The sequence below is a fragment of the Mytilus edulis genome, chromosome 4 (genome assembly GCF_963676685.1).
Source record: "Mytilus edulis chromosome 4, xbMytEdul2.2, whole genome shotgun sequence".
Taxonomy (NCBI): domain Eukaryota; kingdom Metazoa; phylum Mollusca; class Bivalvia; order Mytilida; family Mytilidae; genus Mytilus; species Mytilus edulis.
Genome location: NC_092347.1, coordinates 40,669,552 through 40,684,755, shown reverse-complemented (window position 1 = coordinate 40,684,755; position 15,204 = coordinate 40,669,552). Strand labels below are relative to the sequence as shown.

General features: G+C 31.2%; 1 protein-coding gene across 2 annotated transcripts in view; it reads left to right on the top strand.

The window, feature by feature from the left end:
* Nucleotides 1–10: 10 nt before the first annotated feature.
* LOC139521867 (anaphase-promoting complex subunit 4-like) overlaps nt 11–15,204 on the top strand; it is a 79,494-nt gene continuing 64,300 nt past the window's right edge. Inside the window, exons 1-9 of one of the 2 annotated variants that reach the window (XM_071315531.1) lie at nt 11–77; nt 3,280–3,425; nt 4,664–4,763; nt 5,305–5,512; nt 6,897–6,929; nt 7,515–7,559; nt 9,022–9,127; nt 9,732–9,839; nt 11,758–11,841. In XM_071315531.1, coding sequence (XP_071171632.1) covers nt 3,309–3,425; nt 4,664–4,763; nt 5,305–5,512; nt 6,897–6,929; nt 7,515–7,559; nt 9,022–9,127; nt 9,732–9,839; nt 11,758–11,841 — 801 coding nt within the window. In that variant the 5' untranslated portion in view covers nt 11–77; nt 3,280–3,308. Of the gene's footprint in view, nt 151–3,279; nt 3,426–4,663; nt 4,764–5,304; nt 5,513–6,896; nt 6,930–7,514; nt 7,560–9,021; nt 9,128–9,731; nt 9,840–11,757; nt 11,842–15,204 lie in introns of both variants that reach the window. The other variant, XM_071315528.1, reaches the window with a different exon arrangement.

Sequence of the window (15,204 nt, the reverse complement as noted above, 5' to 3'; positions counted from 1 at the left end):
AATGCATCTTGGACGTTGATTGGCTAATCAACTCGATACCAAGATGTCAGCCCCCATGTATTGTTGACAATTACTGAGTCAGTGCACGAAAGTGTAATTTACCTCAAAATACATTGTTTTAAAACATAAAAAAGAATTTGAAGCATAAATGTACGTTTGAAATAATATTCCAGCATATAAATTCATTGAGAAATCTTTTCTAAAAACCCAAAATATGGAAAGATGTCACATCTCAGCACATATTTTCATAATGTGTTATAGTAGTCTCAGATATATACCATATATATAATTTACTAACCCGAATAATTCAGTCGTTATATATCAGCTGATCTACGTAGGCTACATTAACCTCGTATGGGAGAAAATCGGACACGGGAAGGGCTTGAATTATTCGAGTTAATAATTTACCAGAAGTTAGTTATTGGTGCAAAATCATAGAGATCTTACACTTGTTTCCCTTTCTTCTTCGTTGAATACACAGTCAGACTCTTTTTGAGTGTATGAGGGGCCTTGGTGGCCGAGTGGTCTAAGTAGTTACAACTGTACTACTGTAATCACTAGCCAGTCAACATTGAGGTTGTGAGTTCAAATCCTTCTCTTGTGGATGCACTCGACTCCAATCTTTATATCTTAATTGACTAGGATTGTCAGTTTTCCTATCGAAGGTCGGTGGTTTTCTCTGGGCACTCCGGCTTCCTCCACCAATAAAAACTTATAGCCACGAAATAGCCTGAATGCAGTGCTTTAAAGTGGTGTTAAAACACCAAAAATCAATCAATTGAGTGTGTGACTCTTGCTCGTGAAGCTTTCCTCCTCATGATTATTAAATCCAGCAGCACTACATGCCAGTAGCTTCTTACAATATTTATCTACAAATTATAACAAAGAAACACTGTTATCAGGTAACGTTTTTTTTTATATCAAACAATTATTAAAAATGATTGGGTGTTTAATTCCGTCCTATATTTGTTGATATGTTGATAAATATACATTTTATTCAAAGTCTCATGCAAACAAGACTGGAACAGGAAGTAGATCTGAAAAAAAAAGTTAAAGATTTTGTTCTTTGTAGAATGAAAAATTCGTGAAATTTTCCTGATTTTTTGTTTTTTGTTTTTTATTAATTTTTTACCGAAATTGGGGACTTCATCCCCATATAATCATGATAATGAATCTGGTTTTTTTTTGCGCTTCAACAGATCATTCCAATAGATTTATTATTTGTTGGGTTGACTTAGCTTATTCTTGTTATTTACCCTGTATATATATACAAAGCAACACGTCAAGAGCATAGACTATCTGGCATTTGTTAGTCTTGTATGATTTGTTATTTCAGTTCATTTATATGTTTCAAGTTTAGTATGACATCCATTTTCACTGAAATAAAACACATTTTTATTGAGCCGGCCTCTATGTGCAAGATTTTCTTGCTACATGTAGGTTGAAGACCCATTGATATCCATCTGCTGTTATCTGCTCTTTGGTCAGGATGTTGTCTCTTAATGACACATTCCCCATTTCCATTCTCAATTTTATAGAAAATATATATATTAGACTAAGACAGACATAAAAAATAATATTAGTTTTACTTGAATTTAAAAAAACAGGACCCAACCAACAGTGCATATATATCTATTCAAAGACTAAAAATTACTTAACTTTTTTTCTGTAAAAGTCATTATCAAAACTGGAGAATGAATTATGCAATTTTTTCAATATTCAACTTGAAGCAGGAAAAACAGATCAATATTTATTATTTAATATCAGCTGTGACTCCTATTTTATGAAACTATTATGGAGACAATTGAATAAGCATTCGAAAACAAAATGCTGGATTCTAGTCAATTTAGCAAAAAATATCAGTTTGATTTAAAATATATATACATGTGTGTAGTAGATTGGCCAATTTTAATTCTTTCTTATATCATTATATATTCAATTGATATGCCTAGATATTGGCATAAATCCTGTGATTATTTATGGCCTTCTTGAAGTCTCATAATATGTGAAAAGACTTGTTCAATATTATTCCAAATCAAAATATCAGTACATTGAATAAGTAACTTAGGCAGTTTTCTTGGATATTTTTGGTAAATGTAATCCATTATTCTAAATGTTCAACTGAGTCCTAACTCGAATAATTCAAGCCCTTTCGGTGTCCGATTTTCTCCCACACGAGGGCTTGAACTCCTTATGATCATTGGCCGCGTCGCCTGCTATCTGTGAGAGATCTAGCCAATCAGCGGCGATCAGGATAATGAGTCTGCGCAACTCTCTTGTAATTGTCTTACCAAACATGTGTGTTCAATTAACACAAATCCGATAATAATTAATTTACATCAATTAACATCAGTTTACATCATTTAACATCAATTAACATCCGGAACTCCTCCTTCTTTAGCTGCCAATTTAAATCAAAATTCCCATATTGCAAAGCGGTGTGAAAATTCCGGTTGACGGTCATGATCAAGGAAGACGTTCAGGCGTTAATGTAGCCTTCGTAGATCAGCGGAATATAACGACTGAATTATTCGGGTTAACTGAGTCCAAGTTTTCTTGAGTGCAAAATTTGGCAAAGCCATGAAATCAAATATCAATGAAAAACAAATTTTTTCTTTTATCAACAAAAATTGGTGTCCACGAAAAAAAAGTATCCAGTCATGACAGTATCACATTTGTGTTGTCCTGACTTTCATATTGTGAAAACTTGTGTATTGATATATGAATATTAAAAGGATGAAAAAAAACTATTTGATATTTCTTTTGACCAAATCAGCAACAAATTGAAACCCTTCCAGAAAAAAGGTAAAAACACAGAAAAACAAAAACAACAAAAAATCATTGTCCTAACTTGTTAATGACATTATATTTATTGGGTTAAACCAGTCTTTTTACTAAAACAAATTAGATTCACAAAAAAGTCTTGACATGTTAATGAACTACAAATAATAAGGAAAGTCAGCTGTTTTAACAGTGAACATAAACAACAACTTTTCATATGTTGAAAAAACTATGATTGTTTCAGTGAATGCATTAAGATAATTCTATCATCATCATAGAACTTTTAAATTATATTTAATGCCAAAATTGATTGTCCAGTTTGCATTATATTTATTTGACTTCAGTAAACCTATCATATGTATGCATTCAAAGAACATCATAATCTATTTATTGTTAATTTCTTATTGTGTTGTTTATTGCCATTTTGAACTTATAATAATATTTGATAGTCATGAATTTAATGACATAGATTTTAATTTTTTCTTGCATTTTTTTTAGACTAGCTTAAACAACAAAAGCTAACAGAAATGTCAGAATCAACAGCTTTTAGACAAATGGATGAGAAGCATGTATCAGTTGATGTTCATCTGATGCTTTGGTCACCAAAGTTTGACTTAGTAGCACTCTCTAATGTTCAAGGGGAGGTAATATCTGAAGTTAACTTTTGTAAACAAAATAAAAGCAAGACTAAGAGTTACAAAATGTAAAAAGCTATGAATCTGATAATACATTACTGATAATATTATTATTCATCAATTCTTCATACCTGCCAACTGTCACTATTTGTGTGGGATTTTCCCTATGAAAGCTCCCAAATGGAAATTTTGAAAGAGACATTTTGTCCACAATTTAAACAAAACTATCAATTACCATGGCTATAGGTATGTAAATGTATAAACTTAAAAGAAGCCAAAAAAACACAACATCAAAACACATTTTAAGGCCCCCTTGAAGGTTATTTTAGGACTAAAGGAACCATCTAGCACATAAAACCCCCATGGCAATTTTGAAATGTTGGCAGCTATGATTCCTAAGATTCTGTTAGAGGTACAAATTCCTTTAAAGAAGTACTTCTAAACCATTTAGAATTTTAACATTTTCAAATGCCTTTAGAAGAACATTGGATGTTTGCCTATTCTCTTTTATAAACAGAAAACTATAGTTAACTTCTCTAAAATTTAAATGTATTGACATGTGATGTGAAAATATTTGAATTATCAATTTAGAATTAAAGGTGACTCAATGGGTCTAGAAAAGGGTGTATATTTTGCAAATTATAAATATACATTTTTTCTAAAGCTTACTTTACTTAAAAAGATCTTATGGGAGATCCTTAATTTTTTATTTTTATAAGCTAACATAGGTGAAATTGGGAATGAATTTAAAGTTACTGTTAATTGAAATACTTCTAAATTTCAAACTGTGGGTTCATTATTATTGATGGTATGCCTGTAGTTGTTGTGCTATAAACATATTCATGTTGATACAATTGTGTCTAAATATGAACTTTTTTAGATATATATGCTAAATTATGATTTTGACCCAAATAATGCGGTTCACTGAAAGTGAGAGTAAAGCATGATGTCCTATGGACACTTATAAATATAAAAAAAATGTGGTATGATTGCCAATGAGACAACTCTCCACAAGAGACCAAAATCACACAGAAATTAACAAGTATAGATCACCGTACGGCATTCAACAATGAGCAAAGCCCATACCGCATAGTCAGCTATAAAAGGCCCCTAAATGACAATGTAAAACAATTCAAACGAGAAAACTAACGGCCTAATTTAGTTTTTATCATGTTCTAAAGAACAAAATTTTTTTAAAAAGGTTCATAGAAAAACATGTAAGATAATCAGATTATATGCTATTGTAGGTTGTATTACACAGATTATCATGGCAGAAAGTTTGGTCAGTGGCTCCTCCTGGAGATGATGTCAAAGTTACTTGCCTTGCCTGGCGACCTGATGGAAAAGGTATTGTTACTTAATATGAAACTGAAGTGGTGATATAGTGGAAATCATTGCAAATTTACTTTTATGCATGTACCAATTTTTGTCAGTTGATAGTTTTTCACAACAACAAAAAATAATAAATTGTGAAATACATAATGTTAATAGTGTACTTTGACATCATGTTGAGCTGACTTTTTAAAGTGCAGATTCTACAAGTTCAAAAGAGAGGGTATGATAAGACAAAGGCCAGTTACATACCTTGCTTTGTTTCTACTTTTTAAATTTAAAAAAAACCCTTCTCCAATGATATGGTTTCTGCAGCGGTTCAAATTGAAAAAAGCTTTCATTTATTTTTTTTCAACTTTTTTTGATATTAGTACACATACTAATAGTGTTAGACTAGGCATGGAAACAACTGTTCAAACATTTTTGAATGAAGTTTCAAAGCAGTAAGTAGTTTGTTTAGTGTTCAGCCCTTAGCTTCCTTTATAGTTTTTTTTACATATATTTCACATTCTCTATTTTAAGATACTTTTTTTTACAACCTTTTTCCATGTTTTAGTTTTAGCTGTGAGTTATACCTGTGGAAAGATAAATCTTTATGACATAGAAAATACAGAGGTTCTACACACAATTGAATTACAAGGGGAAATAACTAGCTTAACTTGGATAAACCAAGCCATACCAGAAGGAAACACCTGGTCTCCAGAACCATACCTAGAAGACGATTTTAGCCAATTTTTACCCAAGCTTTTACCATTATCTAAGAGGTAAATATAATTTCTAAGGAAGAAGGGAAAAAAAATTTGATTAAAGAATTAAGATAACTCTTGTTCTATAAGGTATCACTTTTTAGCTCACCTGGCCCAAGGGGCCAAGTGAGCTTTTCCAATCACTTTGCGTCCGTCGTCGTCCTGCGTCGTTAACTTTTACAAAAATCTTCTATGAAACTACTGGGCCAAATTAAACCAAACTTGGCCACAATCATCATTGGGGTATCTAGTTTAAAAAATGTATCCAGTGACCTGGCCAACTAACTCAAAAACCAAAGCATTAAGAGCAAATCTGACAGGTGTAAAATTGTTAATCAGGTCAAGATCTATCTGTCCTGAAATTTACAGATCAATTGGACAACCTTTTGCTGTTTTTGGTTATTATCTTGAATATTATTATATATAGAGATAAACTGTAAACAGCAATTATGTACAGCAAAGTAAGACCTGAAAAGAAGTCAACATGACCAAAATGGTCAATTGACCCCCTAAGGAGTTATTGCCCTTTATATAGTCATTTTTTTAACAATTTTCACAAAATTTGTAAAATTTTACCAACATTTTCCACTGTAACTACTGGGCCAAGTTCATTATAGATAGAGATAATTGTAAGCAGCAAGAATGTTCAGTAAAGTAAGATCTACAAACACATCACCATCACCAAACCACAATTTTGTCTTGAATCCATCTGTGTCCTTTGTTTAATATTCACATTGACCAAGGTGAACGACACAGGCTCTTTAGAGCCCCTAGTTTGATTATATCATAGTTTCAATTAAAAGATTAGATATGAGTTACCTTAAAAAAAAATCAAGCTAAAAATTAAGCTCCTAGAGTTTGATTGGTTTTTTAAGGAAGTTCACTTGTCATGTTTTGGGATTTTTGTCAGATTTTCGGAATCCTCTAACTTTATCCATTTGAATGCCTTAAAAATATTTCCCCATTGACCCCCATTTTTCTTTTTATAAATCTTTTACCTGTATAATGATTAGCCATCTGTAAAAGTCTTGTAAAATTTTAATTATTTTAAATAGTTTTTGACAACTTAAACTTGTCAATGATAAGCTATGAAAAGTCAAGAGAAAATATTTTCTGGCCAAAATTTCATTGGCTAATTTCTCGAAAACAAGCACATTGTCCTATATATTTTTTTGCTTTTTTGATTCCTTTATTAATCCCCTATCAATATAAACTAGTGTTTTGAAAAGTTAATTATTTTGAAACTGAGAAACCAACTCCCTTTATCAAAGTTAACAATTTGAAATTCCACCGCTTAATAGTTCAAGGTAATTGGTTATTTTGTGTAAATTCATTCATCATTGCAAGGAAAAGTTCTATCAATTGTATAATGCATGTTATATAAATATCATTATGATTTCAGCTACAGTCCACTGAATACTAAAGGAACTGCATCGTAAGTTGTAACTTCCATATTCTTAAGGATAAATGTCCAACATTGTAATAATGGAAAGTATGATAATGAATTCTGTATTAAATGAAAGAATAAAAAATAAATACATAAATTAGTATGGCGTTCATTATCACTGTACTAGTATATATTTGTTTAGGGGCCAGCTGAAGGACGCCTCCGGGTGCGGGAATTTCTCGCTACATTGAAGACCTGTTGGTGACCCTCTGCTGTTGTTTTTTATTTGGTCGGGTTGTTGTCTCTTTGACACATTCCCCATTTCCATTCTCAATTTTATTATATATATGCATATTTGAAAAGTAGAAAAATATTTCCTGGAAGGATCGTAGCACAACACATTATTAACATATTATGCATTGTGTGCCAGTTTTGCAGGTCTCGTAATACAGAATGCTTTTCATAATGTTAAATTAAATTCCAAACAAAAATAACTTTTTCAAATACATTGCCATTAATCAAACAGTAAACCATGATCAATTTTACAATCCGCATAAACAAAAGGAATTAATGTAATTCTTTTTTAATTCTGTTTTCTTACTGAATATATATTAGAATTCGCATTTTTTGCAGAGAAGAAAATGTGGAAGACAGTAAAAAGTTAAAAGATCAGAAAGAGTAAGATATATAATACCTCATGTTGCACTGTTTGTTTTAATTCCTATTTTAGGGTAATTGTAAAGAAGTTAGGTAATTGTATGGTTAAAAGAACATAGCCAATCCTTGACAATCTCAATATCAGTTTTTCACTCCCTACCACAACGTCAACTTGATTTCCCCTCTTCTCATATATGAATTGTGTATATTGTTATTAGTCAATTTTAGTCCATGATTTCTCTGATGTTAGATAATTCAATCATCTAACTACCGTAATTCTTTCTTGTAAAATGCAAGGTTCTGATTTAATGGGTGAAGAAAAACTTCTTTTAGGAGAAAATTCAGTATTTCTGACAAACAAGGGAAAGATATTCCAAATACAAATAACAACACACATATCAGATGTCCAAAGGAGGTGTATTTCATCAGGACTTTATTTAAAAATTGCAAAACGGAGATGTCTCCTCTTTTAGATTTGATTGGGATTTATATTTTGTATGTGTGGGCCAACAGGTAAAGGGGCATTAAATGTTACATTGACTTTCTGTCCAAGTTCTGTTTGTCCCAATTTTGTTTCTGCACTCTCACTTAAGTTTTACTCATTCAAATTTTATAAAACTTGTACACAATGCTAAGAACCAAAACAGAGTTTGATTTGGGCAGTAAGTCATATACCATTTTAGAGTAATGCTCCTTTATAACATGGGAAATTCCACACTGCTTTGTTTTGCACTCTTACTTAAGTTGGCCTCATGCAAATGTTATCAAAGTCATACACATTACTAAGAACAAAATCTCCCAGACAGAGATGTAATCTGGGCGGTGAATCACTTACTGCTCAGAGTTATGGAGTTATAACTTGGAAAATTGCATGTTTGCCTTAGAAATAAATTTAAAAAAAACAACAGGAAAAATATGAAAATAACACACAGCACAAAAATAAGTTAGAATAGATCAATTGAACTCTTATAAAAACTAGCAGTGACATCAAATGCTTTCATGAATATTTTCACATACTTCGTGGGTATCAATTTTCGTGGTTTGAGTAAAACTTGCATGTTCATGGATATTTATTTTCGGGGTTTTGGCAAAGTTGGCATACATGCCGTCAGAAAATTGGTATTTCGTTGAATATTTAAATTCGTGGTTCCCCTGTACCCTCAAAATCCGCGAAAATTGGTATCCAACGAATATTATTGAATCCACAGTAAACAATGCATATATTCAAGCTTTAGCATGGATATTCATAGATATAGGAAACTATGGTATGAGTGCCAATGAGACAACAACTCTCCATCCAAGTAATAATATTCTCATACACATTCTTCTTTTCTTTCTCTTTTCATTTTATTTTTATTTTCAATGAAATTTCATTGTTGTTGATCTGAGCATCTCAATATTTTTGATTGTCTTATATCTTAACTACAACAAGTATATTGTATCTGTTGATTGCAAAATGCATGATAAAGTTTTTAATTGCCAGGTTGAACCTTTTGATAGCTAGCTGTGGAAAACAAGACATACACATGTTTGCCTATGGTGTTTATCCAATTGTTGTCATGGCAGTAGATCAAATAAATGGTGTTACAGTGAGTATAAGGATTTCATTGAGTATTGATAGCAGATTTTCTTACTTTCTCAGAACTGTTGAAATCGATGTAGGGTTTGCTTTATCTTGTGGCTTATACATCATTATTTTGATTAAGTGCATAATAAAATACTCGACAAGGCCTCCATAGAAATGAAAGGTAAGGTCTGTAATGTCTGACATTGTTCAACAACTCTTATTTTGAGGAAGAATTTTAGTGTTGACTGTCTTATTTACACTTTTAATTCCTCTTTAAAATTTAACTGTCGAGAGTGGATAAATATCGTATTACACGAGATTTGGTGGTAGAATCTGTTTCTCTAATGATTTTCAAACAATATGCAGGCAAATGTATTCCTTCTTTTCAAATGATCTGCAACAAGATGTGTTCTTTCTATGTGACGTCATCAGGCATGGTCGCCTTTTTTCATGCCGTCACAATAGGAAATTCAGAGGAAAGCAAGAAAATTCGACGTCATAGTCAGATTTTAACCAATGAAGAACTGAGATCAAACGAACCACACATTGATTAAATTTTGTTATACAATGGGTGTGGAAAGTGATAAATTGATGAAGAGTTAGAGAAAATACTTTATACATTTCAGATTGATAAAATCCATACAGCTGCTGTGTCACAGGATCTGAGAAGTCTGGTGATAGTTGCTGAAGTCAGCCAGGAGTCAGATGACAAAAGCATGTTTAAAATATTGACAGTAAGTTTTATAAAAGTTGTTAAAAGTGGCTGTAAGATTGTTAGATGCATTTGTGAGATTAGACAAATAAAAATAATTGCAGTTTACGTATTTCGTCACACAGCAATTTTTTTTATGCCCCTACTATGGGCATTATGTTTTTCAGTTTGTGCATCCATTTGTTTTTCCGTCCATCTGTCTGTACGTCTGTTTGTCCAGCTTCAGAGTAAACTTTATGATGAAGTTTAAGTCTCATCAAATTGAAACTTAGTATACTTGTTACTTATGATATGATCATTCTAATTTTACTTCCAATTAGAGTTTTGACCCCGATTTCACAATCCGCTAAACATAGAAAATGATAGTGTGTCTGTGAGTGGGGTATCCATGTACTATTGACACATTCTTGGTTTATAAATTTTAATTAGCATTTTGTAGAGAACCCTGTTCTTCTTTTCTTCAATCTAATCAAACATATAAAAATAATTATTTTTTTTGTCCTGGAAAACAATTCAAATGAAAAACTTTTTTTCTGATTTAGTATGGTCTTTATACTTGTACCATGCTATTGTCTCATCCAAATTTCTTGTTTCACAGCTAAATACAAAATAAATTTTAATCAATAGCTGCATATTTAACTTAAGATCTTTTGTGTTAGTTATATGAAAGTATTCATATTTCTCCATTTTTGAAAAAATTGGGAAAAATGTAATCTTGACTGTCACAAAAATGCAATGTAGAACCGTTAAAGAATGAAAAAAATAATGATATAAAACATTACTATTAAGAACTTTCAAACATGTCTTAAAATTTATATTGAATTGTATTTAAAAAATATACTAGGTAAGTTGGAAATTTGATGAGTAATTTTATAGTATGATTCTTAGACAACAAACCAATAAAAAAAGATTAAATACTGTGAATTCATTATTATTTGTTGTATACCAATTTTCATTGATTTTGTGGGTACAGGTAAATCATGAATTTTAATGATCAACAAAGTATAAATTTGCCATTGGGTTATCAGACCGGCGTTTTGCATTTGCAACGATCTGCATTTCATTTGCGCCAAAAACCTTTTTCATTTGCGCCATTATTTTTACAGGTAAATTACAGGTGAATAGATATAAGAAGATGTGGTATGAGTGCTAATGAGACAACTCACTATCCAAGTCATGTTATTTTTCATTTATCATTATAGACCTCTTCTGTTAGCCAGTTGTACAAATGTTATGAATTTTCAATCATAACATGTATATAACTGTTGTCCCCTGCTCACCACAGGGAGACAAAAGAAGGCCTACTGGATACATCTTCAGACTTTTTCCTTGACCGTAGATGTAGTTCTTTAGCTTTCGTCTTTCGATCATCTACCACATGATTATGCTTGTTCTGTGGTTTGACAGTAGTCAGCTGAATTCGTGGTAACTGTAGCTTTTCACAATATTATGGTTCATCAGTAAGATATGTTTTTTTTATGGTTCAGGACACTGACCTTCCAATGTGTATAACCGTCGATGAGTAAAGAATTGACTCCTCGGCTCGTTTTAATGTGCAATAAAGATTACCTTATTTATTAAACCTAAGTGAACAAAATTTATAAGATTTTATCATAGGTATTGTACATGCGAAAGTATGAACTTACCTGTAAATCTAATTAGGAGCAAATAAAAATCTGCACAAATGAAAAAATGAAATCCGCGCAAATGAAAGAATGAAACTTTTTAAAATTGGCGCAAATGTCATACGCCCTGTCAGACTTTGACAAAACTTTGAAATAAAAAAATATCCCAAAGATGCAAGATTTCGTTGATCCACAAAATTAGTACTTGTGAAAATGAATAAATCTACATAAGTGTGGTTCCTGTTCATGTTGTAACAGAATATTAAAATAACAAATGATGGTAAAAATTATTTCAGAAAAACATTTTTTTTGCAGTACAACACCTCATTGGTGGCTTCAAGAGACAAAGAACTAAGAATGTTAGCACTGAAATGTGGACAGGTGGCATCATTAATAGCTGTAAGTGTTTATTATATATTGGCTTAAAAGTGTGGCTTCTTTTCAATTATTGAAAATATAAAATTTTCCCATTATGATTTGTAATAAAATAGTCTTTGTAGGAAAGCTTTCTAGTTATTTTTATATGATTTATCATCCTTCACAATTAACCTTTGGGTCAACAAGCCATGAAGCTCAATTTTTTGAAAATTTTAGTTGGATTCTGTTGGCTTGTAGAGAAGAATTCAATATCTTGAGAGAAATGTCTTGTATAGATCCATCCTTCATGGTAGGACAAGATGGAGCCAACAAATAATTTGATTCATTTCAAACATATCTAATTTAATTTTTTAGTTTGGTTTAGCTTTTGAAATTCAAAAAGTGTACTGGTTTCATTTAAAGCCAATATCAATTTTGTCTTGCTAGTTTCTATAAATATGGTGCAAATGAAATACACTTAAGGAGGCTCGTGGGTACAAAATTTTTAGCAAAAAATTAAACATTTGTTTTTTTCATAACAAATTTTATTTATTGTACTTTTAGTTATTACTATATGATATGATACAAAAAAATGACTAAAAAAATCAATTGGGTTTGGACCCAGATGACTTTTAAAATGTTTATGTCATTGAAAAAGCTCCAAATTATCTCCCTTTGGTGCAAAAATGCAATTTTTTGGCATTAAAATCGAAATATCTTTTTTTACTCATCGGTGACCTATTTTTTTTATTATTATTTTTCAAATAAGCTATTACATTAACTAAATAGGTGTAAAATTTAAGCGATTTCTGTAATTAAGTTCTTTTTTTTATTTCGATATTTACCCCTTTTTTCCTCTATTAGTTCAACAGAAAAAAAGTACCTTTACAAAAATGTATGGTTCTTTCCAAGGCAAATTGCGAGCGTAAATGATTAGTGACCCCTCTTTTTTATTTTATTTTTCTATTAGCTATAAGATAAAGTTCATCTATAAAAAAAATAGCGAAATCTTATAATAAATAAAAAAAAATGATTTAGACCCGCGAGCCCCTTAACTTAAACAAATGTCCATTCAAATTAACAAATATGTGACCCGCCATGACATTTCCACTTTCCTTGGCTTCTTTTTTGCGGACTACCGGTATACATCATTGAAGAAGTTTTACTTTTTCGTTTGAAGTGAAAAATATTTGAATCTACATTTTAAATTGATACAAACAAAAATTAAAATTCTCTGCTCTATAGATTTTCTTTCATAAATGGAGTCTGAAATATATCCATAACAAATGCACTGTAGCAAATGCATGTAAGAGAACACCTACTTATAAACTGTTACGCGTCGCATACTATGTATAGAGACATGCATAATAAATCTAAATTATAAGAAGGAATTCTTAAAGCTTACTTTGACAAATTTTAAACTAACTTCATTTCAACAAGTTTAAATTACATGTTCTAAAATAGAGCTAAGAATTGTTTGTATTGAAGTAAATCTAATTCTTTAAAATTTTATTCAAATACGCTATATATTGAACATTACTAAGAGCCAATAAATACAATAATTTTGTATTTTATATATTAGTGCCTTCAATAAATAAAAGTCGTCTATAACAGTCTCACTTTCATACCGGTATTCGAAATGACTCGTTTCATTGCTATTACAACAAATATGTCATAATAACATGACAGAGAGTTTTGTTTCGGAATATTATATTGATAAATATACAAAAAGCAAATTTTAGACAATGTACCCTCCTAAGCCTGGAAGTGGCTAGTCACATATAGTTAACGGCGTTTTTTCTCACAATGACGTTCTACTACCATAAGCCTGGATATGTCGTGGCTGGTCACATATTTTAAACTTGCAGTCTGTGCCAAACTGTTTTATGGTTTGCTGTTTCTACTATATATTCTATCTTAACAGTTCTGTCTGACAAAAAAAAAATTGTGTGACATTTTTTTCATTTGGTCAGACATAAATGATACACTGAACTTGTATTTTGAAACAGATATTTGAAAATGCTAAACTGTACAAGAAGATAAGAAAATTAATTATGTTAAGGTCAAGGATCAGTAAATGAACTAGTCCATAGATTTTTAAAAATTTAGAACTCAACTAGATATTGAAAATATACATCAGAAAAAGTAAAAAAAAGTATATGTCACCGACTTCGTTTTCATGAAAAATCCATTTTTAAAATGATCCGAGAGGGTACTAAATTACATTGAATATATAGGGGAAATCTATATTTTTCTTCTACAATTTTCGGTTTCCGGTATAAATCACGTGAACCGCTCCATAGAATTTTTTTTTAAATTAATATTTTCTTCCTTTTTGTCTTACGAATTAGATGATATCAAAAAAAAATATGGTCACCGACTTCGTTTTCCCTGTAAAAGCGACGCAAACCCAACATTTTGCCAAAAAAAACCATAAAAATTCGTGAAGTCGTAATTTTTGTTACATAATGTCAAGTTATCATGCTCATAATTTCCAACGAAGAACGTGTTGATTCTGCACGATGATTATGTGTTTCGTATTGATAGATTCTTTTTATCGTAAGAGTCTGGATAATTATCGTTAATTTTTATTAGTATTACCAATATTCTTTATTCTTTATATTTTAGCACCCCATTATACTTTTTTTTTTCTTTCTTTTTTCCATTTTATTTTCTGCAATTTTTGTCCATTATTCTGTATTCCGTAAACCCAAATCAGACCCTCTTTTATGGAACATTTTGAACAGAAATTATATGTTGTAAAAACTATGATACATGTATGTTCATAATAAATATACATATCTAAAACAATAACTAATTCAGACAAAAATACATTGTAAGTACATGAACGCAAAAATTTAAAAACTTAAAAATAGAAATCATCAGGGTTACTGTCTACAAGTTGACGCAATAAAAGATGTAATTGAAGCTATATTTTTTATGCCCCCCTCAACTACCCCTGTACGTCTGTCCGCCCGTCATTCCGTCTGGTCGCCCGTCCTTCCGTCCGTCTGTCCCCCTTTATAGTTATTCCGCAAAACATCTACAGTTTGAATCCTAGAACTTTTCACTTTGCTGTCTGTTTGCATGTGGTCAGAGTTTTGATCTTTATTAATATTTGCTCTAATGAGAGATAGTTGAACTTTGTCATTTTTTGGGTAACCAATTCATAAATCTCTTAGACTATCTTGTAAGTCATCTGTTTACACTTTTCTCTGTTCCGATATAGGATTTGCCCACATTTGAAAAAAAAACGGTTTCTTTAGAGGGGGGGGGGGGGGAGGGGGGGCGGCCTTTAACGGGACTCCGGGATCGGGTGTTTTTAAGCACGGGATTTCGAGATTGATCCTTTCTGGATGGCAGGATTTATCATTCTATGAAATTCGGGACTTCAGGATTTCATGT